The sequence below is a fragment of the Podarcis filfolensis genome (assembly GCF_964270895.1).
Source record: "Podarcis filfolensis genome assembly, chromosome: 16".
NCBI lineage: Eukaryota > Metazoa > Chordata > Lepidosauria > Squamata > Lacertidae > Podarcis > Podarcis filfolensis.
The window spans coordinates 39,169,649-39,195,898 of record NC_139620.1 but is presented as its reverse complement, the minus strand read 5'-3'; the positions used below and the strand labels follow the sequence as shown (position 1 = coordinate 39,195,898).

The 26,250-nt window shown below is 48.6% G+C and overlaps 1 protein-coding gene across 50 annotated transcripts in view; it reads left to right on the top strand.

The window, feature by feature from the left end:
* The window catches only part of NCOR2 (nuclear receptor corepressor 2), a 349,636-nt gene that overhangs the window by 275,865 nt on the left and 47,521 nt on the right, over window positions 1-26,250 (top strand). For 49 of the 50 annotated variants that reach the window (XM_083589595.1, XM_083589578.1, XM_083589576.1 and 46 more), the window contains exons 21-27: window positions 7,632-7,752; window positions 9,085-9,313; window positions 17,185-17,346; window positions 18,906-19,042; window positions 20,216-20,321; window positions 20,537-20,641; window positions 21,698-21,801. In XM_083589595.1, the coding sequence (XP_083445721.1) occupies window positions 7,632-7,752; window positions 9,085-9,313; window positions 17,185-17,346; window positions 18,906-19,042; window positions 20,216-20,321; window positions 20,537-20,641; window positions 21,698-21,801 (964 nt within the window). The remainder of the gene's footprint in view (window positions 1-7,631; window positions 7,753-9,084; window positions 9,314-17,184; window positions 17,347-18,905; window positions 19,043-20,215; window positions 20,322-20,536; window positions 20,642-21,697; window positions 21,802-26,250) is intronic. The other variant, XM_083589567.1, reaches the window with a different exon arrangement.

Genomic DNA, 26,250 nt, shown 5'->3' with positions numbered 1-26,250 from the left:
AGCCAAATGCATTTGAGGAGTCCATGGGCAAGAAATGCAGGCAGCTGCATTCCTCCCTTGTTTCTCCTCTGCACCTGGTGGTCTCTGCTGCCTCTGCACATGGGATGTACTCTATGACCCGTAGAGGGGGCATTTAAACAGGGGCTGGGTGGCCATGCTGTGCCAAAGGTTGGGCTGGGTGGCTTGCAAGATCCATTCCAAACGTTAACTGTAGGAAACCTCTTGATACTTGGCCAAGCCTACCTGACATCATATACCATAAGGGGTATGGGGCAGATGAAAATAAGGCCCATGGCTGAAACTGGGTTTTGCAGGTACCACCAACCAGCCAATTGGTGGCACCTGTAAGCCCCTGTGTGCCTTTTGCAAGGGCTGCCAGGATCTCCAGAGCAAGCACCCACAATCAGCTGTCCGTTGCATTCAGCTGCACGGTTTTACTTCAAACCGCAGGTGCAAAGGAGCATGGGTCACCTGCCCTCATTGTGTCAGGTGGTTGCTACTGGCTGCCTGTCAGAGTTGGCCTGGGGGTGTTGGAGGAGGAAGTAAGGCTCCTGCCCTATCCTGATGCTGGCCTGGGTGGCAGGATGGGCCCAGGCGCCACCGTTCACTGTGCCTCTCAGCAATTTAGGAGAAGGGCCTGCAGCCAGATAAAAAGGCCAGCAGAGGCAGTGAATTGCCAGCATGCACATTTTAGCAGCAGAAAGCTACGTTGTGGGTAAGCCCTGAGGAGAGCAGTGAGATGAAGCACAGTTCATAGAAGTGGTGCTCAGGGAGTACTTCGCTGGCTGCCCTCCATCACTCTGCCGCTCTTGCCAGCTATTGCCAAGCCAAAGCAAAGGTAATAACAGCTTTTAGCTCTTTCCGTTGTGTTTTTTTTAAAAAAACCTAGTCCCCCAAGATAATTATCTTTACATATATATTTTATAAAGACTTCTGGCAGTGCTAGGAATAAAAGTTCAGCTGTAGGTCATGCTAAATATAAATGAATGCAGAAGGCCAGCCTGTAGAGACATAAGTTAACTGTTGTCAGTTCATTGCTAAGAGAGAGGTAAGGCTGTTAATGTCAGGTGACCAGAGAATGTTCTAAGGTGCCAAGCAGAAACCTTATCCTATTTGCTTAGTAGTTTAAAACTTCCTGGGACAACATTTGACGGTTGAACCTGTTGCCCTTCCAGCCTGTTACCTAACAGACTAGGACTCTGACTACCCTGCCCCATAAATGTCCAGCCACTATCCCCTGGCACTAATACGCCACTGTTATGCTCCAAGGGCTGCCCTCAGGAGCCAGGATCTCAGCCTAAGGAGGTAAAACACATTTATCCAAGCGCTTACCCAAGCAAGGTTCAAGGTGCAGCATAGTCTCAAAAAAGCCAGGGTCAAACACAGAGGGTCCCAAACATGATCCAAAAGTAAGGTTGGGAAACAATCTGCCGTCAGTATCAAAAGAAGTGCAAGCAGCGAGGAGGGCAGGAATGGAATCAGGAACAAGGAGCCACAGACCTCTCCTGTTTCCAGCTCAGTAGGGAGACCTTACATCCTCTGGCCTCCTAGACCATGCCTGAACCCCAACTGCTGGTTGTAAAGAAGTTCCAGGGATTGCTTACTGACACGTAGGCCCCTTGGTCGTGAGCCATGGATCCATTCTACATCCTTGCTCTTCAGTCTGGGCCTGGTCTCCTGGCATCTGCTTTCTAAATAATAACAAATAGAATAAACTAAACTGAGGAAGCAAGACTGAGAACTGGGTGTTCTGAAAGAAACCCTGAGGAACCTTTTGTCAAGTGTTTGTTGCCCTTGTGGCAGCAGCTGAAAAGTTCTGATATGCTCCTCAGTGATTTTTTAAAATTTGGTGTTTTTTTAAAGCTCAATTTCTGGTCAGTTATCCCAAAGTAAAGGGAACAAAATGCACAGACAGTGAGTTTTGCTATTTAAGATGTCTTAGTTTAATGCACTGGGCTGCTTTTTTTTACCCAAGTGTTGCAAGATGGAGTAGCGAGTAAGAGCCAGTGATGTTAAACTGTTAACAGTTTTTAGCCAGGAGCAAACATAATTATTAAGCAAAGCTCCCAGAGGTAGGTAGCCTAAATCTCTTGAAATATAGGTGAAAGCCAGTAAGCGCAGATGTTTCCAAGTTCCTGCTTCAAGTTGTAAGACTCACACTGGGGTGAGCAAATGTGTAAACAAATCCAGGACTGGAGCAAGTAAAGTAGCAATAACCGGATGAGCAACGTTATGTGGGCAAAGAACTGTCCGTGACCTGGAACTGAACAGAGGTTCATAGAGGTTCAGGCCTTGCTGAATTGAAAGGGCTTCAGAATTTCAAAAGCCAGGTGAAAGCACGGGGCACGCTTTCAGATAGCTCTGTAGCAGAGGCCACGACACCGAAACTCCCCTCTGTTCCCCACATCAGGGATTGGAGCTAGGTCAAAATTCAGGGCTCCCCCCCCCCCCCGTGGCTCTCTCAATGTGCTCTCAGATTACCCCTCTGCAACTGCCAGTGGGTTTTAAAGCCAGGCTCTTCGCCTCCTCCTGGTTTATTTTAGCTGGTTATTTCACTGCCTAAATTTCAAGGCCACTCCAAGCTCAGGCTGACAAACAAGCACAAAGGGAACAAACCCCCATATGATCTGTCCTGGGATCTCTCTTCCTCCTCTTCCACGTCTCTTGATCAGTCTGGGAGATGTCCACTCGCCCCTGCCAGAAATTACTGTGGTCTTTGGCCCTAGGTAGACCCGAGATGCCGGCTGACATGGTGCCACCTGGGATGCTGCTTCCCAGGGAACTAACTCTGTTGTGAGAATGAGCCTTTCCACTTCTTTTGCGTTCTTAATGAAGAATAACTCATTTTGCTTGGCTGAGCTGGATAATCAGCTCACCCAATGTGGCAGCCACGCCAACTGGAGACAAATCTGCATGTGTCTCTTTTGCAGGATCAGATTCTATCTTCTAGTGCCTCTGATACCCACAGGCCACGCAGAGTCTGCCCATGGCACAGTCTAGTCTTCCACCACCCACCTGTTTCACAGAAGTGTGGACTACTGATGCCAGTGTATTGTTCGTAAGAACTGGAAGTGCCTTCACATAGCAAACTTTGAGGGACTTGATGGAACCTCATCCACAGCTCTTCAGCCTGTGCACCACCTGCAAGGTGTATGGCAGGGATGGGAAGTCTGTGCCCTGCCCCTGCAGATTAGCTACAACCAACAGGGACCAGTGGTCAAAGATGATGGAGGTGTATTCAGCAACATCTGGAGAACGCCAGGGTACTCTATCCCTGGTATATTGGTCTATACAGAAACTGCTTAGTTTGTGGCCATGGGATTTTGCCGTGTCGCATAATCGTAGAGGGGGTGCATTTGGGATTTTCTGATCCTCCAGTCTGTTGCCAACACAGAACACTGTCTGCTGTAGAACACTTGAAATATCCATTTTTCTGTACTCCTGCAGGTGCAGAAGACCTGCATGGTCTGTGATTAGTGCAAAACTTGGGTTCTAAAGGTTGTAAGGCAGGCTTCCTTATGGAAGTGGGAGTACGTCTTGTAATTTCACCAGGAGCGTATGTTAAATTGCAGTCGCCTCATGCGTAATCCTAATTGTTGCACCAGAGACTCCCATGCATTTTCCTCTTCAGGCCGTTTCGGTGTGGGATGCCCCATCTGAAGCAGCCTTTGAATTGTGTCCTCTTGTATCTGCTTTTTCTGCTCTGTTACCTTTGGCTTACCTCTTTTTCACTAATTGTCTTCATTCAGGTTCTATTGGCTAGTATCCATGAGGTAGTTTTGCCTGTTACGAACACAGAGCATGGGTAGGCAGCCTAAGGCCCGGGGGCCAGATCTGGCCCAATCGCCTTCTCAATCCGGCCTGCGGATTCTAAATCCGGGAATCAGCGTGTTTTTACATGAGTAGAATGTGTGCTTTTATTCAAAATGCATCTCTGGGTAATTTGTGGGGCATAGGAATTTGTTCATTTCCCACCCCCCCAAAAAAATTAGTCCAGCCCCCCACAAGGTCTGAGGGACAGTGGACCAGCCCCCTGCTGAAAAAGTTTGCAGACCCTTGCTCTGGAGTGACCACAAAAAAGAAACTAGGCCATGCAGATCTAGAGGAAGCTTGATTCTTAGTGGCTAGGCCCCAGCCTCTTATTGCAGTGTCACCCCTCTTTTATTGCTCCCATGTAAGTGAATGCTGCCATTGAGGGGGATTTCCCACCACACAAACACAAAGAGATCCACATGAGATGAAGGACCCTACCTGTTGTCATGCCAGGCATTTTGCTAGTATCTCAGAATTTTGTTATGAGGTAGATAGTGCAAAGGGTTTCCAACTGCATATCTGTGAGGCTTGCCTCTGGCAAACAGTTGCACCATAGTGGAGCGAGTTGTTGAGCTTATTTGGCTGCTGATCATATAAAAGAACTCATCTGGTCTCTCCCTCTCCCTCACACACACACACACACACACACACACACACACACACACACACAACATGTGTGCGCGCACACACATACACAGATACACACTCCTCATCATAAAACACCTTCTTGACTTTCAGACTCTCTGTGTCCTTGAACTCTGTGCTCTTCCGCTCTAGTTAATCCAGATGTGGTCATTCCTCCCCTTCTCCCTGTTTCCTCTCCCGCCTCCTCTCTCCCTAACCAGATTCTTATCTCTCTCTTGCAGAGCATGTCACTAACTGAGAACAGAATTCAAACTTGCTGATTAACAATTGGCTCCCTTCTGCCTCAACTCTCCTTTAGGCTTGCAGCACGAAAGGCAAGCTTGGCCTAGCCCCGATTTTTTGTTGGAAAGCTGTTTGCCTTAGCTTGTGCTCTGGTTCTGATAGATCACTGTATTTGGGAAGGAATTTTTCCTCTGCAGGTGGCTTCTGAGCAGGGAAGGTCATCTGCTGCAATTCTGTTCCGATTGGAGGACACATACTGCTACCACATCCCTGAAAGGTGGCTATGCTGGTCAAATCCACACCGTACAGTAAAAGAATATGACTTCCCCAAAAGAATATTGGGAACTGTAATTTGGGAGTTGCAGCTCTGCACAGGTAAGCTACAGATCCTAGGAGTCTCTGGAAGAAGCCAAATGCTTACATTGTACGGTGTGGATGTGACCCCAGCCTCTGCTTTAAAGCCTGCTGCTTTTGGAGACAAGTCCGCCCCACTGTTGTACAACTTCATACTGTCAGGAGATTCTTCTTCATGTTTAGTCTAAACTCTTTTTCTTAGAATTTGAACCTGCACCTCCATGGACAGCTGTGAGTCCAAAATGACTCCCAGTCTGCGCACCTGGTCCTTCAGGGGCACAGTTGCCCCATTCAGGACCAGGGAGTCCTCCACACCTGCCTGCCCCCTGTCCCTCCAAAACAGTACTTTTGTCTTGTCAGGATTCTCCCTCAATCTGTTAGCCACCATCCATCCTCCAACCGCCTCCAGGCACTCACACAGGACCTTCACCGCCTTCACTGGTTCTGATTTGAAAGAGAGGTAGAGCTGGGTGTCATCTGCATACTGATGAACACCAAGCCCAAACCCCCTGATGAGCTCTCCTAGCGGTTTCATATAGATCAGGGGTCAGCAAACTTTTTCAGCAGGGGGCCGGTCCACTGTCCCTCAGACCTTGTGGGGGCCTGGACTATATTTTTTTTGGGGGGGGGGGGACGAATTCCTATGCCGCACAAATAACCCAGAAGTGCATTTTAAATAAAAGCACACATTCTACTCATGTAAAAACATGCTGATTCCCGGGCCACCCAAGGGTTGGATTTAGAAGGTGATTGGGCCGGATCCGGCCCCTGGGCCTTAGTTTGCCTACCCATGATATAGATAGAAAGCATGGGGGAGAGGACAGAACCCTGAGGCACCCCATAAGTTAGAGCCCAGGGTTCTGAACACTCATCCCCCAATACCACTTTCTGGACACGGCCCAGGAGGAAGGAGCAGAACCACTGTATAACATATTGTACAGTACTGTACATATTTGAAGATGGCTTTGATATACGTGTGCCCCTTTATCATCAGTCCTCAGGACTAAACATTCCCAACGCCTTCAGGCTTTCCACAGAGGACTTGGTCTCCAGGTTGCCTGATGGCTGCTCAGAAACTGATGACAGAGGCTCTTACCTGATAGGAAGGAAGAGCTCTTGAGGCAGCACTGGAGGTACAGACTCAGCAGCACAGACTCACAGTAGCTTTTACACACAGACGAGGTGATGGGAAAGGTGAGACCAATCAGGCTGGAGGCAACAGGCCAGCCTTGCAGAGTCCTAGATCAGGGCAAGGAGTTTAGAACTGCGTGGAACCAACAGAGTTGTCCCGATTCCCACAAGTCAAGCTTTGAAAGGTGGGGCAAGGCAAGCTTGCTTGCAAGACCCTTGAGCCTTGCGAGAATGCTGAGCATGCAGCCGCTCACTGTGTCAGGGGTGATGGTCTGTTGCTGGCAACAAGAGTACCACCCTCCCCTTTGGACCTTGGTTCTTCCAGCCCTCATGGTTGATTGACACCCTCCCTGGATTCCATTGCTGTGCTCCTCTTCCTTGGGATGGAAGAGGCGAGGTGGGAGTCCTGCTTACCCATACAGAGCAGTTATATCCTGGAGAAGGGTATCAGCCTCTTTCTTTACTCAGAGTGAGGTATGGGCAGGTGATAGAGTTGGAAGCAACCACGAGGGTCCTCTAGTCCAACCCACAGGAATGCAAGAATCCTGCCCACAGTCATCCCTGGGTGAGCTCAAACCACCAGCCTTCTGGTTAGCAGTCAGACACACTGACTCATTGTGCCACCTGCTCTGAAGAACCAGATAGTAGCTGGGTAGGTGAGTGATGGCAAGGCAAGGAAGTGGCCCTTTTTGCTGCCACATTGTACTGCTGCCTCATGTTTAGCTTGTGGTCTACTGACACATCTACTGCTGTTCTTCCTACCTAAATGCAAAAATTTGCGCTTAATCTCTGCTGGCATTCATTTTGTTCATTTTGGCCAAGTTCTCTGTTCTGTCAGTATCATCTTGGATCCTGTTTCTGTTGGCTTAAGATATCAGCAACTCAGCAACTCCTCTGCTCCTCTAGTCAGTCATTTCTAGAGCTGCTTTGCAGCATCAGGCCCAGGACAGAACCCTGGGGTACCACATGTTCAGGTTGACAAGAAGCTGCTGGTAAGTACATTTTAGGTGCAGTCCATCAGCCAGCTGCAAAACCACTGAACTGTACCATTATCTAGCTCGCATTTTACCAGCTTCCCAACAGAAATATCACAGGGTGCACATGGACACCTGGAAGGGGTTGGCAGATGGAGGTGGAGCAGGTGCCTGATGGTTGCAGAAGGCTGCTCTTGGGATTGGGATTGGTCTAGATCGGGATAGCCCAGTGTGATGCCTCCAGGTGTTTTTGGACTCTGGCTCCCTTAATCCTCAGCCATCATAACCAATGGTCAGGGGGGTGAGACGAATTGTTATACAAAATCATGTACAGAGATACAGATTATCCATCTCTGATCCCTGAACTGATTGCTTGATTTGAAAACAGACTGTGGGGTGCATTTGTAGGGTCACAGTTTCCCTATCCCTGGCATAGGATTCCTGACATAATAGTAGCCGTTCTTAACTGCAGTGCTTTGTGTTTCCATGCAGGCTGATCTCTTCCCGGCCCAGCCTCCTCAACGCAACTAATGACACCCGGCTCAGCTCCTCGCCTCAGAAGCCGCTGGACTTGAAACAGCTGAAGCAAAGAGCTGCTGCCATTCCGCCCATTGTGAGTAGTGGCTCCCAAACCAGCTCCAACACCTTCCTCAAAACAATTTGTCTTTTTGCTCCCGCTGTGTTTAAACCCGGGGCTTTGGGGAGGGGGTGACCCCTGCAAGACTGTGCTCGGTAGGAATAATTTGCATGGACCATTCAGCTCCCCCAAGTGACAGTGAGTTAGCCCCAAGGCTGAAGGGCACCTGCCATTTGTTGTGCTTTTAGTCAGGCAATCAGCAGGTTTTATCACACAGTTCAGAGCTGGGGAACCTCAGACCAAGGAGCTGGATCTGACCCTCCAAGTCTCTCCGTTCTGGCTCCTGAATGCTTATTTTTTAATGTAAGACATTTATATATAGCTTAATCATTCCTATTTCTAAGTGGCATACATAAAATCAAACCACAGAAAATAGGACAATAAAAAAATAAATATTTTTCATAGAACCAAATACTACCTCAAAATGTTTGCCGGAACAAGAAAATCCTAGTCATGCACCTGAAGTTCAGCAAAAAGGATGCCCATCTCATCTCAGTTAGGCTCGTTCCATAGGCTGCAGCCCGCTACAGTTAATGCACAGCTCCTAGCAGTTACGAGGCGTGCATCTGAGCCACGGGGGACCACTAGCAGAGACTACCCCAGAGATAGCAGGGATGAGGTTGGGATATAAGGGATCAGGAGGTCCTTGATATCCTGGACCCAAGTTGTTTACAAGGGCATTGGAAATTAATATAAGACTCGAACTTACAGTAACTCAGTAGCATATGGCAGCCAATGCAAGCTTTTAAAGAGTGATGTTCTGTGCTGGTGGTAGTCTGCCCCTACCAGCAGTGCAGTTACAGCATTTTGCACCAGCTGAATCAGGCGCACACAGATGCAGAAATCAAGTCTTGCAGGGTCCCGATCTTTCCCTGCCCCAGCCCTTCACTTAACTATGCCAATGCCTCTTGTTTGACGAGATGGGGAGAGACAAGTGTAGTTCTAAACCTCTGACATTTGCATGGCTGGAATGTCACCCATTGTAGAAAGGTAAGAGTCATATTCATTGCCCTGGCCACTTTTGCCTCTGGCCCTGCTCACCCCAGCATGTGGCTCCCAGAGGGAAATGCGGCCCTTGGTTTAAAAATGATTCCCATGCTGTTCCAGTTTCTCTTTCCTGTTCCCCAGAATGAGGGAAAAGTCAGGGGCTCAGTGAGGATGAACTGGCTTTTGAAAACCTCTCTGCAGAGGAGCTGAAGTGTGGCATTCATTCATGCCCCATGGAGTGTGCATGCATGTGTGTGTTTGTACACACCAGCTGCAAATGGCAGGATTCATCCACTTTTTCTCTTCTTCCCTTCCCTGCAGATTTCAGAAGGTTTACAGGAGGGAGTTCTGCAGAGCGGAAGCCTGAAGTCTCAGGTGCCTCATCATGCTTTGGCCCTTTACCAGCAGCAAATCACCATGGTCCACGAATCTGCCCACGAGGACTCTGCACAGAGTAAGCAGCTGCAGCTGCAGCCAGCTGAAAAGGACCCCCCGCTGAGCAGCAGTCCCAGGGCCCAGAGCAGGAGCCCAGCTGTGGTTGATAAAGAAGGTGTGTGGGTGTTTGGGGTCCGGGGAGGCCATGGCCACAGAAGTGCAGGTGAGGGTGGAGATTAGCCCCCCACGCCAACCTCATGGGCTCTTTGGAAGCTTTCTCTGCCTCCCTTTTTCTGTCTCTCTCTCCACAGAGTCAGGCAGGCATGGCTAATTAGAGGGAACATCGTGTCTCGCTCTGCCTGATCAAATGCCAAGAGGCGGGAGATCCCTCTTACTAATGTCCCCGGCCGTTGCGTTTGGAAGCGGGGCAAGGAGACCTGGAACAGGGCCAGGGCTGTGGGGCGAGCTACTCCCCACTGCCTTCAGAAGGCTTTTAGTGTTCAGCTGGAGACATTATTTCTTGGAGAATCAATGCTAATGCCCTGACTGGAAGGGCAAGGCTTCCTGTAAAAGATTCTATGCTGCATTCAGGGTGGAAATGGCTGGGGCACCTAATGGGCAGTTTGTAGCTTTCTTCCCCTTCTCTGTGCCTCCCTGGTATTGATTGGCAAAACACTTGAGGAGGCACTGCAATTGGTCACCTCATAATGCATGTCTAAGAATCCTTCCGCTGCTGGGTGGCTCCCTTCTGTGCTAAGAGAGAGTGGCGCTGACTGGGCCTCTGCCTTTTTGCATACGGACATTGCCTTATACTGAGTCAGACCATTGCTGCCTCTAGATCAGTATTGCCTACACTGACTGGCAGCAGCTCTCCAAGATCTCAGGGAGGGTTCTCTCCCAATTCTGCTTGGAGATGCCAGGGATTGAACCTTCTGCATTCGAAGTGGATGTTCTACCCCTGAGCTATGGTATATTATCTTTAGGGACACAAACATGTTTTTTTTGGGGGGGGAATGTGAGTAGCAGAGGAAGTCCTTGTCAGTAGGCACTCCATCCTGCCATGTGAAGTGTTTACTTATGAGAAGATTCGCCAGCAGGGAGGTCTCCAGCTTGCACATGAAGCTGCCATAGACTTGAGTTGGACCGCTTGCCAGTCTGCCACTTTCCAAGGCTGATTTATTTAAAGAATTTTTTATCCAGTTCTGCAGTAAGAAAAATAAAACCAAAAGCCATAGTGCAGCTTACAAATTGCTGCAAACAAGGCAGCTCCTGCCCTCAGGTTTGCATTCTCTATGAAGACATGACACAAGAGGAAAAGGCATTGGGAGGGAGGAGGGAACAAGAAAAGTTGGGTACAGTGTCTTAGTCACAAGGTGGAAAGGTTGAAAGAGACAGAAGAGCCAAAAACTGCTGGTCTCTGAGCCGCAGCAGTTGGCCCAGCTCCCCTCGGCTGAGAAATCTCAAGCAAAAGTCTTTGTATGCCCTTTAAAGTGGGGATGCTGAGGTTTGCAGCTGAGTCCTCCTCCATGCAGGGCAGGTGCTCTTCTTGCTGAACCTGCTCTGCAGGGAGATGGGCCGCATTCCTTGGGGTGTCTAACTGGGAAGGAGTGTAGCTCCCTGGCAGAGCTTCTGCTTTGCATGCAGAAGGTCCCAGGTTCAATTACCAACATCTCCAGGTAGGGCAGGGAGAGAACCCACCTGAAGCCCTGGAGAAGTCAGTGTAAACAATGCTGAGCCGGCTGGACTAGCGGTCAGGCTGGGTATTGGTTAGCCATGTTTCCTAGGTCTGTCGAGACAGAATATCTGGGGAAGTGAGACCCATTTTAAATGAAGAACTTTCAACACAAGAAAACTCAGGAAAGGAGCACTAACAGGTAACTCCACCCAAGATGTCATGCAAACTGCACTTACTTACCTGGTGCAAACACATTCTACTAGCCAGGACTTTCTCATCCTGCTCATGTCCTTGACCCTTACCTGGTGCTGTTCCTTGCATTTGACCTCAACCAGTATGTCATTAGTTCTTTTATCCCTCCAGCAGAATTGGAGAGTTGGAAGCGACTCTGATTGTCATCTAGACCAATCCCCTAGAATGCAGGAATCTCAACTGATTCCAGATAATGCAGGGACAGGCAGATGCGATGAGACACAAAAGCAAGACAAATGCCATATACTAAATCAGCAAGTGCAGTCCTGTTTAGTTTTACATGGTCTCTCCCCCCACCAATTTTCTTGTTGTCATTCCCTTCTTGTTGTCATTCCCTTTTCTGGCTGGGAGGGAATTGCATACAGGGAATGAAGTTCCTTAGACCAGAGCAGTAAGGTAATGAGATGCGTCATCCCTGCGCAGGAGGGCACGTGCTGTCTTGGCAAAGGGACTATACTTTCAGGCAATGGGAGTTCATTGTTTCAATTCTCCCAGGTTGGATGGGAGGATTTCACCCCCCAAAAAAAGTCAAATATGGTGGCGGGAGGAGGGATCTCCTCCACTCCCACACGTGAAGAACAGAGCCAGCTAAACTGGCCCAAACATCCAGAGCGGCTTTGTTGGCCAGGCTTTTAAGAGAGCACCATCACAACCTGAGTGAGGGGTTCCCTGTCCTGCAGGTCTTTTGGCTGAACCATTGTCAGCTAGGAGCTGCTCTAGCCAAAGCATTTGCACACACACTGCCGCCGCCTCCTCCTCCTCCTCTGGCATGAAGGCCTTTTTCTGGTTTGGCGGACGGGAGCACTGCCCATTTGGCTCTCATTTCTCCCTCAGATGGTTCCCGGTTTTTTCCTCTCCCTGCGTTTTGCTTTTTGTTTTTGTATGGAGAAGCCAAGCAGAGGAGGCGAGAGCAAGGGGTTGGAGGGGAGGGGAGGGAAGAGTGTGCGAATGTGGGGTTGTTGCCTTTTTCTTTCCTTTTCTCTTGGCAGCTTTGGAGCTAGCAATATGTTTCCTATTGATTTAGCCACCCTTTTTAGCTTGGCCTTTTGAGGGCCAGTTGAAAGCCAAGAGCATGCATTTGGATGACGGATAGTATAAACGATGTCTCTCTTGCTCCAATTTCCAGGGCCTTGATAAACGGTAATAGTAACTCTCTTTCTGGGGATAAGAGCTGCTCTATCAAAAAGACCCTGAGTTATAGCCCCCCTTTAATATAGGTTGCGGCATGGCAGGAGGAGGTCAAAATAAAGCATTCGTACTTTAGACTTCAAAGCGTTTCCACCCTCAGCTGGGGGTGGGATAGCTTTCCAGATATACGCAGCACACGTCTTTCCTTTGCACGAGGCTGAAGATCCATTGCAAATAACGTATGTTGGATATTGCAGCCAGTGGACTTATACCAGGATCCAGCAATTTTCTGGGCCTCTGCCATTTCCCATTAGGAATTTCCCCTGCCATTTCCCCTGTTGCACCAGACACTCAGTGATAGAAATAAAAGCACATGTTGTCCCAGCTCCCGCACAGGCTTCCTGACTTCCGCTGCTTTGGGAGAAACAGCAACAGCACTCTATGCTGAGCGATCTAAAGCTCAGTAGCTGAGCTCGCACTTAGGGGGAGAAAAGGAGGCTGCCCTACCTTGAGTCAGCCCAGCCTGCCATCTTGCTCAGCATTGTCTATACCAACTTTTCTCAACCTTGGATCCACAGCTGTTGTTGGACTACAACTTCCACCATCCCTTGTGAGAAGGGCCAGCCGTCAGGGATAATGGGAACTGTAGTCCAACAACAGCTGGGGACCCAAGGTTGGAAAGGCTGGTCCACCCTGGCAGAAGAACTCCCTGGTTTCAGGAAGGGGATATTCCCAGCCCGACCTGCAGATGCTCTGCCACTGAGCTACAGCCCTTCTCACGGAAGAGGTTCCAGGTTCAGCTCCCAACATCTCCATCTGAAAGAATCTTGGGCTGCAAGGCTGGGAAGGAGAGGTCTCTGCCTAAGAATGTGGAGCAGCCTTTGTCAACCTGCTGCCCTCCAGGTGTTGTCTGACTCCAACTCCCATCATCCCTGGGGGCACCCTATTGGAGAAGGCTGCCCTGGAGAGCCACTTCCAATATGTTCTGGGCTAAGTGGAGCAGTGGTCTGACGTAGACTCCTCCAGACAACCCGTTCATTAAACCTTCATCATAGTTTGCTTGCACAAAGCTTACACAGAATTTAGGCGCCATCCAGTCTTCATTGAGCTTTTCTTATTATTTATTTACAAAGCTGTCATAAAACAAAAGAGTGATCCACCCCATTCGGCATGCAGGATGTTTAAAGTGGATTTGTTGCACTAGGGGCAACAGAATGCTTCTTAATTGGTTTTAATTGCAAACCTAAAGTCCCAATATGTCGGTGTGATTGAATCCCTCCCACAAAGTATTAACAGTCTGGAGACACCCATAGTGCAGTGCACTGTTTTTCAAACTTGGGTCCCCAGCTGCTGTTGGACTACAACTCCCATCACCCCTGACCCCGGGTCCTGCTAGCTAGGGATGAAACATCTGATCAGTGGCTGTGGGGCCTTTGCTGCCCCTGTACATGGCACTCCCCCCCTCACTCTCACTTGCCTGACAATCTCAGGATTCACCCGAATGCACGTGGAGCTCTTCGTGGACAATAAAGTGCTGTAGAAATGCCAAGAGTTGTCTCCAACTAAGTTCTACTCAGAGCAGACCTAGTATAATTAATGGACCCAAGTTATTCATGTTCATTCATTTCAATGGGTTTACTGAGTAGGAACAACATGGGCTGCAACCCTAAATATTTTGCTTGGATTACAGAAGGTGGAGACAAACACAGGTTTGCTAAATTAAAAAGAAAACTATTCAAAACAAGTGTTAAATAAATGCCAACTGTTTCTTTGAAGAACAGCGGTGGCCCCGCACTCACCTTATTCATGGGGCCATAGCCGAGCTTTTGTACAAATCTTTTTTTGGCGTATTGCTTCCCCATTTTGTCAAGGTACCGTCGCCTTGCTAGCTGTGGGGCAGCCGCCTTCCCTTTGTTGCAAAGGCCCTCCAAAGGGCCACGATTCCTGCACCCGGGTTCCGTGCGTAGCCTTGGCTGTCCCTGTGGGAGAGTCAAAGAGAGTGCAGTGAGGGGAGAGTTGAAGTCTGGGAGGAGCACAGAGAATTACCAAGGAAAATATGCACAAGCCGTTGAAGAGCCAGAGGCCTCTGTGCTGCTGTCTGCCTCCAAGCCTCACCCTTTGATGCTGACGTGTCTCCCATCTGCTTCATGCCATCCTTTGAAGGTGCAGATAAAAACCATGTTTCACATCTTAAATCATGAAAGCCAGAAAGTGGGGGGTGACGACATGGATGCAATTTAGTCTCCTGGTTCTCAAAAGTATGAGGTAGGCTTTCCAGGGAGAAGCGTGAGGAGCTATTCCTATATAACACACAGGCATTTGAGGACAGTAAACCCCATTTCTTTGCATCTCCCTTCCCAGCAGAGCACATAGCCCCCTCAAGGGTGCAGCATCCAACATGGTGAGGCTTGGCTGGGAGAATTTTCCATGCCCATTTCTTCCATTGTCTGTCCGGGGTCACATCAAAGCATGGGGGGGGTTCACATAGACCTCCCTCTTGGCTCTTTCCAGGGTCGAAGCCCTGGCACTGTGAGGGCCCACGCAGAGGCCCTAGGCTCATCTCTGTCCCCCTCAAAAAAGTCCTTGGTTGAACAGGTCATTTTCAGTCCCTCAGTATCCATCTTACCTCTGGCGTAACTCCAAACAGTCCCCATCTGCATTGCTAGCAGTTTGAGCAAGTAAAGGCAGACTTTAGAGTCACACAAGTCCCTTCGTACGTGTTTTCACAGGGACAGTGGATGCTGCTCCTTTTTTATTGGGCTTTTGCTTTTCTCGAGGGACCTGCTCCCTAGACATCAAGTGCTGTGAAGGTCTTGGCAATCCTCATCTCTCCATTGGTCTCAGATATTAGTTGTGCTTGGAAGGACCTTAAGGGCATTTGTTTGTTGGCTTGTGGGCCTCTCAGTAAAGTTGTTTTTACATAACTAAAGGCAAACAGATAATTTGTTCATTTATTCCTTTTGGGGACGGCCATAGCTCAGTAGTAAAGCACCTGTTTTGCATGCAGAAGGTCCCAGTTTCAATCCCTGGCTTCTCCAGGTAGGTCTGGGAGGGACCCTGGCCTGAAACTCTCTAGGCCAGGTAGGCTGGGGTGGGCCAAATGCAGCTCCTCGGGCTTCTCTCTGGCCCTGCATCCTCTCCCCAAGCCGGTCCCCTTCTCCCCAGGCCATGCCTCACACTGCTCTGCTCTTCACCCTCCTTGCAACCTTTTTGCCTGGCTGGAGTGTGTTCTTCTGTGGCAATGCCTTTTGCTTGCCTGGAGAGAGGATGGAGAGGTTCCACGGCTGGAATGTAGCCTACTGCACAAAGGGAAAAGTCACGTCCATTGCTCTGCCCATGTCTGCCATTGGCATATGCCCCCCACCCCAGCGATGACAAGGGAATGTGACCATCGAGGTGAAAAAGGTCCCCCACATCCCAGTGTAGGCAAGAGTGAGCTAGATGGCACAATGTTCTGACTTGGAAAAAAGCAACTTTGTTTATTTATTTTTAACTCAATGGTTTATAGTCCCTGCTTAAGTGCAAACACCCATCAGGGTGGGCTAGCAGTAACAGCAGAGACAAATAAATCCAGAATAAAACAAATAAAGGCAACAGATTCAAAAGCAGAGCAGCAGATAGAATCAGCTTTGGGTAACGTTAACCAGGCTTATTCTTAAACAGTTGTGTACTGTGTATGTAGGAGGAGTACATTCCTGACAGGAGAACCATGTTCAGCCCAGCCATGCTGTCTTGAGGTCCTTGCCTCTGTGGTGGGCAGAGGCCTGATGAAGCAGCCCTTGCAGAGGGAACAGGAAGCTGCTGACTCCAGATGTTGGACTCACAGCTCCTAGCGCCCCTGACTTGGCCATGCTGGCTGGCAGGGCTGGAGCCCCACAGCTGGGTCCCATGTCCTCTGCCCCCCCTTACACAGTGCTTGGAAGGAACAGGTTCAGTTTAATGAAGTTCACTGAATTAGTTCAAAAACATCCAAGCTGCACCCGAGAGTAGTTTCCATAATCGCCAGGCAAACTGAATGTGAATTAAGTTTGGTTTGGGGTAGAACTTTGAACAGTTTCTCATTTGTCTTCATTCTCTTAAATGTGCTTTTTGGACTTTAGCGCCTTTGGGCCTTTAAGGCTAAGAATCGTAATTAAACTTCCACTCTGTGTGTGTGCTTTGATGTACTCTTAGCCTTCTTAAGCACATTGTATACTTCAGCACAGTAGCTTTTAACATTCTGAATGCTGGGGAGGGGGGAGAATAATTTGCATGAACTTGACCTGAACTGTGAACTGAACAAGTTAGTTTTGCAACTAGTTCGGGTTTGTTTGTCTTTTTGTAAACTGCTTTGAGAGCCCCTTTGGCTTAAATAGGGACAAGGTATAAATGACTCAAATAAATAAATAAAGTTTCTGATGAGGGTACATCAGAGATTGGTTGCCACCATAAGATAAGAGCCTTTCCTACCTGCTCTTCCTTCGGATTGTCGCATACGAGAGATGCTTATTGTTGTTATTCTCCCCGCCCCCCCCCCTGAGCTTTTCATAACTCAAAACTCTTCAGATCATCCTACAAAGGTTTTACAAGATTAGTTAGTTTGACAGAGAATAATTAGCCTGCAGTTCATATGTACTTGTGTGAAACTTGACTTCTTTGAATTGTGATTGATAGCTGTATATATGGTCAGGTCACACTGCAAAGCACTGCGTTTCAAGCGATGCAGGATAGCAATACGAATGGCTCTCTCTTTGCTGCTACACATGCAGTGGCCCATCTGCGCCTGGAAGTTGTTGCTTGATTTTGCAGCGATCACTTGACCAGTGTGTGTGTGTGTGTGTGTGTGTGTGTGTGTGTGTGAATGAGCCTGATTGTCCGCACAAGGTCACTCCATGAGCATCATGGCTGAATGGGGATTTGCATATGGATGTCCTGCAGCCAAACCCAGTGTTTTGTCTACTTGGGGTTCCTTTCTGACTGATGATTTGCTGTCCCTTTGTTTTCTCTTGCAGAGAAACCAGTGCATTTCACCTCCCTCCCGGAGGGGCCAAAGCTGGTTGGAGAGCCCTCCATCACAACCTGCTGGCCTCCGGTGCTTCCCTACCAAGGTTCAAGGGATCTGATCCGAACCTCTCCACACACTGAGCCTCACGTGTTTCAGTATAATCCTCCAGGTGAGAGAGGTTCAGTCAGGTTTGCGTTGCGTTGTTGTTAAATTTGTATACTATCATGTAGTGGCTGGATGCAGAGGAATGGTGGGAGGCAGCAGCTAAAGAACCCCCAAGGAAGGAAGGCTCAGAGCCTGGGGATTAGTGGGCAGTGAGTGGTCACAGGGAGAAGAGGGAGAAGACTGTGGCAGGGGGGCGGGAGAGAGGTGTTGGAAGCTTAGGGAGCTGGGAGGGTCTGTGGCAGAGAGTAGCCAAGAATCAGAGGCAGAAGCTGAAACAGGACAGTGGGATGAGGGAGTCAGGCTGGTGAGGATGCACGGGTTTCTTCCCCTCCTGCTGCAACGGAGAGGCATGAAGCAGGAGGAGCAAAGGCAGACATGCAGGCACAGTCTCAGATTGCTTGGGAAAACCCTGGAGATGAGGAAACTTAGGCAGCTGTGGGAAGGCAGGGACCTTCAGTCTCCACAACTGCTTCATAGGGGCAAGACCTACCAGAGAAGAATTGCTGTGCTCATTAGGCCTGACAGCTCTGAGCGCATCCTGATTTCTTCCAACAGAGAGTTAACTTCACTTACTTTGAGTGATTTATTGCTGGCTCGCTCCTGACATATACTTCCTTTCATCCATAGATCTCAGGGCAGTTCACACCATAAAAACACAAGATAAAAAAGACATAATAAAAACAAGAATACAAACCAGTAACCTCCTCCCACAGAACATTTAAAAGGGTATTGGGTTATTGCTGTGATCCAAGGATCACAGGACACTTTATAAAAACACAAACATTTATAACATAACAACAAGCAAAATAATAACACCCCCCCACACATGCAGTTTAAAAGTCATAGATTATTTAGTTTGCCAAAGACCTGGGAGAAGAGGAATGTTTTTTGCCTGACATCTAAAGGTATATAATGAAGGAACCAAGCGAGCCTCCTTGGGGAGAGCATTCCACAAGCGGTGAGCCACCGCAGAAAAGGCTTGTTCTCGTGTTGTCATCCTCTGGACCTCTTGCAGAGGAGGCACACAAAGAAGAGCCTCAGATGTTGATTGCAGGGTCCAGGTTGGTTCATATGGGGAGAGGGATCCTTGAGGTCCTTGCACTCTGAAGTGGGCTTGCTTTGCTGGTGTGAACAACCTGGTGCAGGTAGCAGTTGCCACCATGAGCCCCCTTGGAAAGCAGTTTTCATAATCTGTTGCTTACGAGCTTTCCATGAGAGACATCCTGTCCCACCGTTCTTGGAAACTCAGTGCTCGTAGGCACTAGGAACTTGGGAAGCTGCCTTGTACCAAGTCAGACCATTAATCTGTCTAGTACAGTGTTGTCTACAATGACTCTCACTGCAATTGCCCCTTATGGGGATCAAACCTGCAACCTTGGCGTTATCAGCACCACACTCTTACCAGCTGAGCTAGTCTTATCACACATACATACAGACACACACACACCCCCCAACTGGAAGCTTGAGACAAGTGAAGCAATCTTTCTTTAAAAATAAAAATTTGAAATTATAAATACCTCTTGCTTTTTTCCTTGCTTTTTGTTTATTTATTTTTGTATGCAGGTCACTCAATCTCCTTAAACATGCATGAAGGTTCTCGGCCGGGCTTCCAGAGATTGTCCGCCATCTCCAACCCTCCCCCTCTCATCTCTACCAAGCATCCTTCAGTTCTTGAAAGGCCCCTTGGCTCTATTTCCCAGGTAAAGGCTCAGGTGTCAGGGCATGTGGAAGACATTCCTTTTGCTAGGCAGGTCCTTTCGTGGCAGCTCTGATCTTTATAGAGTCTCCCAGACAAAGAGTATCAGCAGGGGAGGGGTGGTGGTGTAAGAGACTAAGTGTCATCTGTGTATGTACAGCACCTTGCAGAACTTCACAGGCAAAAATTAGACAGGTCCCTGCCCCCAAGCAGCTTCCAGTCTGAAACAGACAGTGAGGAAAGCAACAGGGATGGGAAGGAGGGAGAGACCAAGGGAGGCTAGCATGAATCTGGACAGACATTGTTGCCATGTTGCCATCCTTGGTTGCATTTAGGAATATGGATTAAAAGTATAAGCGGGGGCGGGGGAGGTTTCCTCCCACATTGTGATTCCCAGGCCAACAGTTGTCCATGAGGTTCCTTTAGGAGGTCTGCAGTGTGTCTGTCAATTTGTGACTGAAAACAAGAAACAGCGCATTCATTGCATTAAACATTCTCATTGATCTTTAATCGTGTGTTTTCTACTTCTTTTATTGTTTAGATTGCATTTTATTGTACTGCAGTTTGAATCCTGCAGAATGCAATAACATTTCCCGCTTTTCCCAGGCAGAGGTCTGTGCTCTTAATGCTCCATGTCCAAGCGTTTTTATTCTGTTTTGGTTTTTTTGCACCAAGGGTTCCCCACAAAAACCCATTCTTTAAAGCCGAATTGGAACAAACATCAATTTGGGTTTTCCATGGTTGTTTTCTCCAAATGAGCTTTAAAGAGCAAGTTTTAATGGGAAAACACTCCAGAGCAAAAAAAGGCTCATTGACCTGTAGCTTTGTATTGTGGACCGTGCCTGCAAAGAGTGGAGGAAAGGTAAGTGTGAATAAGCCCTAAATGGTCCACCAAAACCCATAATCAGTTTTCAGATGACTGTGGGAAAATGCTTGTGCAAACAGTAGTTTAAACTAAAGGCTGCCTGGACTGGTTCATGTGGTTGGCTTTATCAAGCTTTATCCTTGCCCTCAATCCTTGTCCCATTAGTCCTCCAGTGCACCCTCTTTCCATGAATGAAATATCAAACTGCAGCAGTAATGACTTATTTCAGAAGGTGTGACAGCAGAGCTACTTTGGTACTTGCACCTCTCGCTCTTGTTCCCCTGTAACAACACCCTTTGATGTGCCTTTCAGGGGGTGCCTATCCAGCTCCACACTCCATTCAGCTCCGAGCATGCAAAAGTCCCCATTGGCTCCATCGGCATGGGCCTTCCTCTGACTGTGGACCCCAAGAAGCTGGGTAAGACACCATAACATTCCCCATTCTGTTGGACTGCAGGGGTGGGGCATGCAGATGTCGGCACCAGAGCCACAGCTGGCAGCTGGAAGAGAGACTTCACAGTTAATGAGTATTGAGAAATTATGGCAGGAAGCCGCCTGACAGCTGCCCCCACCCCCAGTCCACTCCTGTTCTGGTACTGTAACATGGCTGCATGATATGTTAATGTTTTCTAGTGCCTTTCCCCGGAGTGAAGCAGGAGCAGCTCTCTCCGCGGAGCCAGGCTGGCCAACCAGAAAGTTTAGTTGTGCAGACGTCGCAGGAGAACTCCGTCCTTCGGGGTGAGGCAGTGGCACTGTGCTGTCTGAGGTTCTTATTCCCTGGGCGGGGGGGGGGGGGTGGGTCACTTGCTACATCCCTCTCTGAAGCTGCCATATGCAGTCTTGAGAGTTGCATCCCAGCATTTTTGATGGCGTTGCACAGGATTCTTGGAAACATAGGAGGCTGCCTTATGCTGAATCAGAACATCGTCATCATTATTGCTATTATCATTATGGCTATTATTTGTATACCAGCTTTCATCCAAAGATCCCAGAGTGGTTCACGACATAAAAATACAGAATAAAACCAGCAGCTCTCTAGGATTTCAGGCCAGAGCCTTGCCCTGCCCACCTGGAGATGCTGGGGGTGAACTGGGGACCTTCTGCATGCAAAGCAGATAGATACTTCCCCACTGAGCTGCAGTCCTTCCCAATGTTTCTTCAGTGTCCCTGAAAATCTTGCTGCTCCAAGGAGCTGTTTGCATGGCTTATACAGCCGGGCGGACGCTGTTTCTGTCTGGCATACTGGACCAACAGTGGCCTTGCCTGTGTGCAACAGAAGAGCTCAAACAGGGAAACGTCCATAGCTAAGTTGTTTCTTCCTAAATGTCACCTCTGACCTCCTAAGTGTCCAGAAGTGCCCTAGAAACTGGCAAATATTAAAAGCAGGGGTGGGGCCGGGGGATCTCAGGCTTGGGGGCCAGTTGCAGCTCCCCAGGCCTCTGTCCTCTCCAGGCCACCCCCCCCCCTCACTGCTTCTGCTGCATTCCCCTGAGTGTATTCGCCTGTCTGGAATGGGCCCTTGAAGTCTTGGTTGCCTGAATGGGAGAGCAGAGAAGGGTGTGTAGAAACCAGAAATTTACACCCATTGCCCTGCCCCTTTTTACTTCTGGCCACGCCCACTGCTGGCATGTGGCCCTCAGGAGGTTGCCCGGGTGTTGATGCGGTCCTTAGAAAAAACTGAAAAAAGTTTCCCCACCCCTGTCTAAAAGCACTCCCTACCCACCAGTGCCTTCATTTGCAGTGCCTGGGCTTCCTCCAGGCTGGCGGCATTTTTGACATGGTTGTATCCTGCAGGAACATCCCTGGGCTCGTTGTCGGGAGGCAGCATCACGAAAGGCACCCCAAGCCCACGGCCGCCATCGGAGTCTCCCATCACGTATCGAGGATCCATCACACACGTAGGTCTCTTCTCTGCTTCCAGGGGCCACTGAAAATTGGCTTGGAACTTCCTCAGGAGGCAAGCTTTCCTGAGAAAGCGCTTGTCCACCTCCCCTCTCCACCAGGGAGACCTGTGTACTTGAGTGCATTTCTCAATTTGTGCAGAGAGGCTGTGGAGCCCAAGGGGCCTAGGCTGAACAACACATGGGAGTTCGCTGACAGATGGAAAACCGTAGAATTCTAGAGTTGGAAGTGACCCTGAGGGTCATCTAGTCCAACCCAATGTGGAAAGGTTTGAGAAGCCTGATAGGACAAAGTGCTTTACCACCAAGGCATCAACCTTGCTGAAGGGCGCAGGGCAGGGAGGTGGATGTGTCAAGAGGGGCATCCCACAGTCGTTCTAACTGCAGCATTAAACTTGGTGCACTCTTGCCTCATAAGCTTAGGCGCAGTGCTTTCTTGGCTGGAAACTCTGCTTCTCTCGTGCCATCGGAGGGTAAATGCATCTATTTGTGGCCCAAACCAGATGCTTGGATTAGGCATAGGATGAAGTTCCATTCTTTGGAGCGTCTTCATGAAAAGGAATGTTAGCAGGTTGTGTCCTAAGTAGGACAAACTACAGTCCTGTTATAAACTGCCCCTTGAACTTCTTTTGTTGGGTGGCATGTAAATGACTAAAATAAATAAATCTCTCCCACCTTTCTCCATCTGAAACACCCAAGGCAGTTTACAAGTTGATAAAATAATTTATTTCAGTTTTTATTGCATAATTTTTACTAGCAATACTGATATTCTAGGAATTGTTATTCCTTGGAAGTGCGTGTGTAAATATATTTTTTCCCCATGTTGCAATTATAAACCTCACAGTGACTTGCTGAAGTGGACCTGGGTCTTGTTTTTATTATTCCTTATAAAGTTTCATTTATGTTCTGGAGAGGTACAACTTGAGCAGCACAAATGATAACCAGTTACTTGTACCAGGCTCTGCCCTCCCTCGCTGATTTATTGAAATACTGACATTCTGAATTGGCACAGAAAGAGAACAATGCGTGTAACAGGCCCCCACCTACTCCCGGGTCCGCCCCTGCCTTGTTAGCCTGAGAAGTAGACCAGGCTCTGTGAGGAAATGCGAAAGGAACAAGGTGGGCAAGGAGCCATTCTTTTACAGCTCTCTGGCTTTGGTCTGCCGCTAATGTGGGTAAAGGCTTGGCGGCTCCTAAAACCCCTCTCCCCAAATCAGTGTATCATTTAGTAGTCAAGGGAAACAGAGTGGGCTGCCAGATGGGTTGGGTCTTCTTCCAGGCGTTGTCCCTCGGACACACACACACCACACACACACACACCAGCGAGTTCCGATTCCCATCCGTCATCTCCAGCAGCAGAATCCCTGCCAAGTGGGTGATCACTTTGGGCTGCTGAGTTATTGCTTTATCTGGAAACCGAGCAGAGAGAATCCGTTTCCCTTAGAGATTTTTCGCTGGCTGGTGTTCAGATCTATAAAGCTGCTTTATAAACATTCTGGATTCCTCTGCCCTCACTTTGGGCTCCTTATCTGGGAAGGATAAATAAGAGCTCAGCTGCCGCTAGAAGGCTTGTCACTGGGAGATCCAGAACTGCACTCGCTCCGCCTCCTCCAACCAGGTGCCCCTCGGCTCTTCTGATGTGCTTGCTAGCAGGGGTGAAGCTGCTGCCCAAAAGAAGCGGAGGGCACTGGGTTGCAGAAGACGGCAGAGGCGAATAATAATGGCTGAGGTTGGCTTCCTTTTAGTCTAATGCTGGTTTTAAAAAATGCTGAAAACTGCGCATCAGCTCAAAACTATAGCAGTTGAAGTGCTTTAACCCCTTAATCATTCACACCTAAAAGGTAAAGGACCCCTGACCGTTAGGTCCAGTCGCAGACAACTCTGGAGTTGCGGCGCTCATCTCGCTTTACTGGCCGGGGGAGCCGCATTTGTCCGCAGGCAGTTTTTCCAGGTCATGTGACCAGCATGACTAAGCCGCTTGTGGCGAACCAGAGCAGCGCACGGAAACGCCATTTACCTTCCCGCCGGAGCGGTACCTATTTATCTACTTGCACTTTGACGTGCTTTTGAACTGCTAGGTCGGCAGGAGCAGGGGCCAAGTAACGGGAGCTCACCCCGCCGCGGGGATTCGAATTGCCGACCTTCTGATCAGCAAGCCCTAGACTCTGTGGTTTAGACCACAGCGCCACCCACATTAATCATTCACACCTACTGGTTCTTAAATTGCCAATGTCACACCCCAACCATTAAGATTTGCATTCAGGTTTAAATCCTATTGATCCTATCTTACTTCCTCAAACTCAATGGGCTGACCAAGGATGGAGGATTTCTGTCCCATGTAGAACAACTCTGCCTTTGCAGGAGTGTGTGTGCGGGGGTGGGGGTGGGGGGTGGATCTGGGGCTCAGAACTGATCCATTAATGGGTGCTTAGACGTCACTTGCAAGGTGCTGACATTCACAGTGCTGGTTGGGCTAAGGGCACTCAGCTGGCTCCCTGCCTTGAGGCAGTCTTCAACAGTTCTGCTCAGCTTGGGATGCCTGCCAGTCCTCTCTCTGTCTCTTTCTGTCATTCTCTCCCTCTCTTGGTAGCTCCCCCCTCCATTATCTTTCTCCCTGCTACTTCAGCTGCTGGAAGGGGGGGGGAGTAGCAAATTATTGTGCGTCTCAAGTTGGAGTTGGAGGTGGTTGCTAATCTTTTCTACAGCACTTAATGCTTTGCTACAGCACCTTAATGCAATAGAATTCCTTCACTGAACATTTTCTGTGCTTATTTTGCAGGCACATGTATATTTTGTTGGGTGAAATGAAGCCCCCATTGTGCTTCCAACTTCCCGATACATATACATCACATGTCCGTGTAATGAAAGGCTTTGTGTTAGGCACTTAATACACATGGTGATTTGCACACTGTTTCCTACACAGAAGGACTTTAGATTGGCAGTGCCCTCTTGCGCACAGTGTTGTGTGTGCGCACACACCCACCCACCCAACATCCTCCAGGGCTAATCATGGTTTCTTGTTGCTTGGCTGCGACAGCCAATACTACCCATTCATAAGCCGCATGTGCAGAATGCAGATGCTTAAAGGTGAGTTGTGTTCTCCACAGCCACCTGCCACCCCTCTCTTTTCAAATCCCCTCTGAGCACATCTGCTGTAAAGGAGAGGTTCAGCTGAAGGTGTAGAAAGCTGCCACCAAATGTTTTCAGTCAAGCTGGGCTAACAGGCGAGGTACTGAAAACAGCACCGTTGTGCCTCTTGCACAACGCAAGAGGAACAGCACACTCCATTTACATTGAACAGGGAAGCTCTCAGAGCAACCTTCAGCGATGTGTTAAGATATTATTGATTGCTTCTTTCTGGTTCTGTGTCTTGAGTCCTGGCTGGGCATTGTTCATCTCTTTCCAGTCTCCATTCCTTTAGCCTTGCCCCCTGGAGCCATCAGTTCCTTGTAAAGACAAACATGTTCTCCAAGCAATCATCCGGGTAGCTCAGCAATCCGCTCACCTGATATGTCTTCCTGAATCAAGGAGGGGTAGGATTAAAATACGCGGCCTAGCTGCTGCCCCCCCCCCAAAAAAAAAACAAATGCCACTTATACATAAGATTGCATTCTGGTACTCTTCACTTACCTAGATTTGATGCCTGAAGAGGGCAAGGTGTGATCTCAAATCTGTGCCTGGGATTGTGAATAAGGAAGCAAGGGGTGTCTTTGTGGAATGTCCTTCCTTCTGCAACAGCCACAAGTATCTTTAGACAACTTGAGCCATAAGATTCAACCCTGTTTTTACATGATTGAGTCTTACGATTTTTGCTTTATTCACTTCTATATGGTTTTATGAGTTTTTATATTGCTGTGCTACTGGTTTTAGGTTGTGGTTCTGTTTTAATTATATACTGTTTGTATTTTAGACTATGCACTCATTAGAGATATTAAGCGATATAGAAATGCTTTTAAATAAACAAACAAATATTTTTCTAGAATACATCGGTAGATCATGAGACTTAATCTCATGGGTTTGAGCCCCACACTGGGCAAAAGATTCCTGCATTGCAGGGGGCTGGACTAGATCAGTGTTTCTTAACCTTTTTCCAACCGTGACTCCTTTTTGACCTTGTTTCCTTCCTGTGGCCCCCTGTCCTACCGGTAGAAATGTTTTGTTTGTAAATAGAACATGTTTTATTTATAATTTTTATAATGTATGCAAAATACAATTACATCAAAATTGATTTCTCAATCAATGCGACCCTTGTGCTTGGTGACAAGAAAAAAGGCTTCTTTATATCCGGTTATATTGCTGTGAGGGATACCCACAGATCACCTCCTTTCATAGTAATACTTGCACAAAGAAACAGCCCCCCCCCCCACAGTAACCCTGCTGCACCCATGCACCTTGCCCGTGACAAAGGAGATGCAGCCAGCATGGAGTGCGAAAATGGGAGGGAGA